Source organism: Ruditapes philippinarum, unplaced genomic scaffold, assembly GCF_026571515.1.
Source record: "Ruditapes philippinarum isolate M1 unplaced genomic scaffold, ASM2657151v2 ctg2713_1_1_1_1, whole genome shotgun sequence".
NCBI lineage: Eukaryota > Metazoa > Mollusca > Bivalvia > Venerida > Veneridae > Ruditapes > Ruditapes philippinarum.
Window position 1 is genome coordinate 80,573 of NW_026854865.1, and position 6,562 is coordinate 87,134.

Consider the following 6,562-nt stretch of genomic DNA (forward strand, 5'->3'; position numbering starts at 1 on the left):
CTGCTCATTATCATCATCATTATCATCATCAACATAATAATCAACACTGTCAAATATTTCAGCTCATAATTACAATCATCAAATTAATCATCATCATCATCACAATCAACATACTTCTGCTCATCATCACCATCTTCAATACATTTATCCTCATACCTATCAAATACTTCTGCTTCTGACTACCATTATCAACCTAATCAACTTAATCATCACTAAATACATACTTCTGCGCATCATTATCATGATCAATATAATCATCATCATCATCACTATCAAATACTCCTCCTCATGATAACCATCATCAACGTAATCATCATCACAATCAATATTATTCTGTCCATCATCACCATGATCAATATAACCATCTTATTGTCAATCAAAATATATCTGCTATTCATCGTCATCACCATCATCAATATAATCATCATCATCATCACAATCAACGTACTTTTGCTAATCATCACCATCAACAACATAATCATCATCATTTCAACCAACATACTTCTGAACATCATCACCATCATCAATATATTCATCATCATAAAAATAATCATACTTCTACTCATCATCACCATCATCAACATAAATATAATTATTGCAACCAACATACTTCTTCTGCTCATCATCACAATCATTAATATAATCATCATCACAATCAACATACTTCTGTTCATCATCACCATAATCAACATAATTTACATCATTGCAATCAGCATAGTTCTGGTCATCATAACCATCATCAGTATAATCACATATAGATAACTTAAAAAAATGTGCTTAAAGTTATGTACACATCTTTAAGTAAAAAAAATCACTGACAAATTAATGTATCCAGAACACCTATTTCGTTCGAATCTGGGTTATGGTAAAATCCAAAATACTTTTTGAAAAAAGGAAATGACCAACTTGTGCTACAATACCATAAGTAATGTTTTAACTTTATACTCGGTCCGGCGTTTTCCATGGGCTCGACATCTTTGGCCTTAATGGCCGAAAAAATCTAATTCGGTAATTTATTCTAATAAGTTCAATTCTAAATTAAAGTGACATTTTTTTCATTTCTTTATTGTCAAATTGACTTTAATTGACTATATATTTCAATAAACTGGTCACTATAATGGTACTTGACCAAAACATGATATTAGAAAATGTTTAGGGTAAAAAATAGATCTACCTAAATATAAGAAGACTGCCCCACTCTTTTTATAAATTCACAGTTACAGATACATTCCGACGGATAATTACACGCATTTCACAGGGCTAAGTGAGTTATTTATCGTTCATGTGAAGTAAATTATAAAATTAAAAAGGAATTATGAAAAAATGTTAACTTATTTGTACTTTCAACTGTTCATTCTATATCTACCTATGAATGGGCATTATGCCACTTTAAAGAGATACGGTGACAAAGCTCTTATTATACCTCATTTGCATACGCCCTTCCATATTTAATATGACGTCATCCAGTCCATATACGAATTATGGACCGCCCCCGGTCTGTATGCGGTTTATGGACCGGATGACGTCATATTAAATTTAGAAGGGCGTATGCAAATGAGGTATTATATTAAGTATTGATGTAAACATAAGCATTACACAGTCATTTATTAATGAACTTAAGTTATCAGACAGTAAATCTGGAAAACTGACAAAAGATCATGATGCAGTAAGATTCAATTCCACTACTGAAAAACTGCCATCTATTTAAAAGACGGTACATTTATCAACTTTTCAATAATATAACTCAATATGTAATTTATAGATTTGAAATACAGCTGTTATTATTAAAGAAACCGATATAAGAACGATTCATACAATCTTCAACCCCAAAACTGAAAGAAAATATAGAATCTTTAAAACAAAATATGTCCATGTTCCATTTTCAAGGGAATCCGTTGTTAAAAATACGTCTATTGACATTGATTTTGAGACTGCTTTTTACAGCTAGAAAATGACTTGTTTTATTTATAACTTCGAATAGCTATATGTAAAAATACCTTCGTTATCTTGTACTGTATCACTGTCCACGTCTGCATGAGAATGAACAGTATCTGTAAAATGAGGATCCCCGCTGACCAAGCATTCTTCATCTTCGTCATGTTTCGATTCTTCGTCCTTATCTGTTTCTGTTTCTTTTAATCAATCAAAATAAAATATTAGTCCAATTTTCTTAAAAACAAATAAAATGTTTAGGTAAACTGTTAGTTTTTTTTCAGGTGATAGTAACACTGTTAGTTTTTTGTCAGTGAAACCGAAAAATTATACGGCCTTGCGATTAAGCTCCTATTGAGCATTTACAATTGTTCAATCTTTACTTTGCATATCCTTTTTTTGTGTTTCAAATTTAAATCGTTCATGTATTTAAAGAGATGTATATCTAAGATATATTCTCCTTAAGAAGTGTAAAACGACTTATATTCACTCTTAATTATTCTGCAAGTACTGCCGACACCTTCTCATAAATGTTAATTTAACATGGTATATGATATTGTGTTTCTTAACTTTGCGTCGGGATAACAAGAAACAATGTACCCTTACCAATCTTGTTTTCAATATCCTGCAAGCATTCCGTCGTTATTTCGGAGTAAGCTGTAAATGGTTTTGCACATTTTATGTACAAATCCACAGCCTCTGCTAAACTATTCAGTTGCTTTTGATACTGTTCGCTAGTCGTATACTTTAGTGCTTCATAAACACTTCTATAAGTGTCACATTGGAGACTTATGATGATGCATTCGGGTGTAGTTGACATAACTTCTACTCCTTCCATTTCATCAAGGTGTTTTAGGATATCATCAACCGCACGCTCAATTTCCACCATATTCTCTGTATTTTTAACCTTTGCAATGGCTCTATTGATTACCTTAAAAACTATTTTGTCTGCGAGATCGACTATTGGTTCTTCGTTCCCGCTAAATGTCAGTCTTGTATTTACAACTTCAAATAGACATGTACAATAATATGATATATTTTTTCTTACATAACATAAAGTAAAACATATATTTATTTTTGATATTTATGCAAATGCCCTAATATATCAAACGACGCGTTTGCCTGCTATAACTGTTTCACTTAATATTTATGAAGTTGATTTATGTCTTTGTCTAAAACTTTTATTCTTTGTTTTGATTTAAAGAATAATGATACAATTTTTTTCTTTTGGAAGTAGTTTCTTTCATGCATTTCTTATATACCTAGTTTACTGTTAACTTGATCACATTTTGTTTTTCAATTTAGTGTATGTCTTTACTTACTCATTCTTATTTTTTTGAAAGGTTCAGCAGCCATTTTTTTCTCCAGCTGTTCTAAAACTAAATACAAAAATAAGATTTAATGTATACATGTATAAAATCATCATCGCAAACTTTGATATTTTTTAACATTTGAAAAGTCTTTTCATGTGTAATTATTATCATTTCTATACCAATCGTTTCTAATTGTGCAAAATCATCAGTTAAACATAGCTATACGGTAAACACACGTTGATCATTGCGAATGTATTTATTACATTGTAAAATAAACAAGAGGTAATGTAATGCAACACATTGAAAAAGCATTTTTATTTTTACCTAAGTTTACTTTTGAATCAATTCCTTGGATATCGGATCGTATATTTATTTCGCTTTTCTTAATAGAATCAGAAAGATTCTTCTCTGACGACCCAATGCTGTCTAATATCTTACTTATCAATGGCTCCGAGACATTTAAACATTTTAAATTTTCAATTGAAGTCTTCACTTCCAAAGGACACGTTTTGTATTTATCAACTGTTTCTCTACATTTTTCTTGTATACTATCCTCAAAATCAGATGCAATCGTTGTAATAGCATCATCTAGCTCTTCAACAAAGTTATTGTAATCTTCCTCACAAAATTCTGCCGAAGAACTGTGTGCTAACACAATTCTCCGCCGCTTAATTTCTCTTATGCTTGTCCTTTCTTTGGGTTGCAAATCTTGTCCAAATAAAATCATAATAACCCCAGATAGCATCTGAATGTCCCATTTCTTTATATCAGTTTTGCCACTGGCAGGATATAAAATGTCTTGTTGCATTTTATTTCTAAACTCACTTTCCACTTTCTTTTTATATCTTGTGTCATTTAATAGCTCATCTAAAGTGCAATCTTTCCTTTTGAGTTCTCGTTGTATAACTTCCTTAGTTATGTAAGATCCACTATCTGATAAATATAAGACAGACCGTAGATAACGTTCGTTTCCTACTGTAACCATTTTCTTCTGAAATGTAAAGAAATATACAAAACAAAGATACATTTAGACCTAGTACTCTGCAAATTCATAAATAAGAAAAATAAAACGTTTCAAATGTAACAATGGAAATAATAGTATACACTTTTTTACAATACGACATTTCCATTGAAACAGAAATAACATTTCGAGCATGCACAATCTGCGTATGAAAAAAAGCAATAACGATTAAAAGACTTCATAAACAATTTGATGTAATCTTAACGATTAACCATAAGTATAGCATAATAATCGATGAATGATAAATTAAAGTAATTGACTTCAACACTTCTGCATTAACGTAGTTAGGATGTTAACAATCCGAAACACCCTAAATGATGCATTGAATTTCGATTTTAAAATTTCTCGGTAAAGTTGTACGAAGAATTGCTTGAATGTATCCTTACTATAGCACTGAACTCGATGATAAGAGGTCGTGAATGCGAAATCTATGGTCAATATTCTCTTTCCTTTTCATACTTATAGGCATTACTAAACGTGATTTCAAGTCATTTTACATGCAAAACAGTGTCGTGCATACATCTCTTTTTCATGCCCAACATTCGTTTTTATTTGTTTGGGTCGTCAGACCAAACAAATAATGGTAGCGAAAATTCAGAGCCTAATGCTGTTAATTGCAAATGCCTAAAGTAGTCCACTTTTTTGAAGCGGTTACTTCCCTTTATAAGTACAATAACGCCAAAAAATTCAGGGGAAAACAATGCGTAAAGATTGTCAAATGACAGGCGCATTAATTTTCAAGCAAAGTAGTTCCCGAATGGTCGAATACTTCTAATATTGTTTCATTCTTTATAGATATATATATATGCTTACAGTAAGCTCCATGATTATTTACTTCGAAATAATAAGAGTTACGAACCCTAATTTAAAAAAATATATGTTTTCTTCAAGACACTAACATATAACTACACCGTGGCCGAGGGGTTTGCACGCTTGCTTATGAATCGAGAGGTCTCGAGTTCAAATCCAAGTTGAGGCAACTCATTTTTTTATATATATTTTTAAAGTCAAATAAACATTGAATTGACTATCAGTGTTGCTATTAGTCTTATAGCCAATTTACTACAGTTAAAACACTGGAAAGCATTGGTGACACTATACAAAAACAAATGGGTTTATAATCTCACAACCTTCACCTTTCTGACATTCTGAGATCCAAGCAAATTCAGCGCCTTCTGTGCTTTGATTACATTACCGTCATCGATTTTCTGAAAATAACAATAAAATATACACTGTCATGTTCTATTTTTGCTGAGTGTATATATCATTTAACGCAGAACGCTTTCTAAGAACAAAAGATGTATCATTCGGATATAATTGATTGCTCCGCGCCCACAGGCGCGGAGCTATTTGTGTTTACTATTTTTTTTGTCCATGGGCCCGGATTTGAGCAATAAATCCTTTCGATTAACAGCTAAAAGTAAATCCGCATTCAAGAACTCCTTTCGATTTCTATATTGGTTTCCCCGTCTGTGATTCGCAGCATGTCATATTAATGAATGAGAACCGGAAAGCAGTTCTGCTGTTACAAAAATTCGAAAGCTATAAATAGCCATAAATGTTACTTCGGTTATAAATTTGTTATTACCCTTTTTTAGTAGTACATGAAATTATAATTTGTTACATTTTGAAATACATTTTACACACAGCATATCAAGTATACTATTAGTGATTGAATTTGTCAATATTAAGAAGATTTCAGGCATAAGATTTTAACAATTTTGCTTTTGATAACTATTTTTAATTTATATTATTTTATGAAATTACATGTTTAATAATAACATGTTGATATATTGGTTGAATTGAAATGATTAAACTTTAGTATATAACGTTACATTTCATTCGCGTCAAGTAAGAAAAAAGTTAGTGGTATGACTGGTGATATGTTCGGGGGTCCGTACTCGACAGCGAAAGCTGCATTTTGTACCCTTACGAGCGGATGGACCTTCAATAAGGTGTTTCCGCTTTCTCAGTCATGTTTGTTTTCACAAAGTCTATCCAAAGTGAAAGTAGGCAAAAATTCATATAGGAACAAAGCTCACATTGTTATATGATGAGCCATTTACAAGTACACTCCCAATTCTATGTTTTAAAGACTATTTTAAACAAAAATAAAACTGATAATAACAATAAGAAATTTACCTTGAATGGGCTACATTTCTGAATACCAAAAACATTCTGTTGCAAAGTTTTATGCACATTTCATGAATGGCAAAATCAAGTTTAAAGTCTATTTTAGTGCAAACAAATGCTATTTTTTGCAGAAATACAAAAAAACTTTAAAAAAACATAAATC

At 31.2% G+C, this 6,562-nt stretch overlaps 1 protein-coding gene across 1 annotated transcript; it reads right to left on the bottom strand.

Annotated features, from left to right (window-relative positions):
- Positions 1-83: 83 nt before the first annotated feature.
- On the bottom strand, positions 84-4,230 carry LOC132741358 (uncharacterized). The gene is made up of 6 exons (XM_060729511.1): positions 3,570-4,230; positions 3,255-3,311; positions 2,539-2,937; positions 1,998-2,132; positions 607-776; positions 84-179 (listed from the first exon to the last, which is right to left on the bottom strand). The coding sequence occupies exons 1-6, from the start codon at positions 4,228-4,230 to the stop codon at positions 84-86; spliced, it is 1,518 nt and encodes a 505-aa protein (XP_060585494.1).
- Between the last annotated feature and the right edge of the window lie 2,332 nt (positions 4,231-6,562).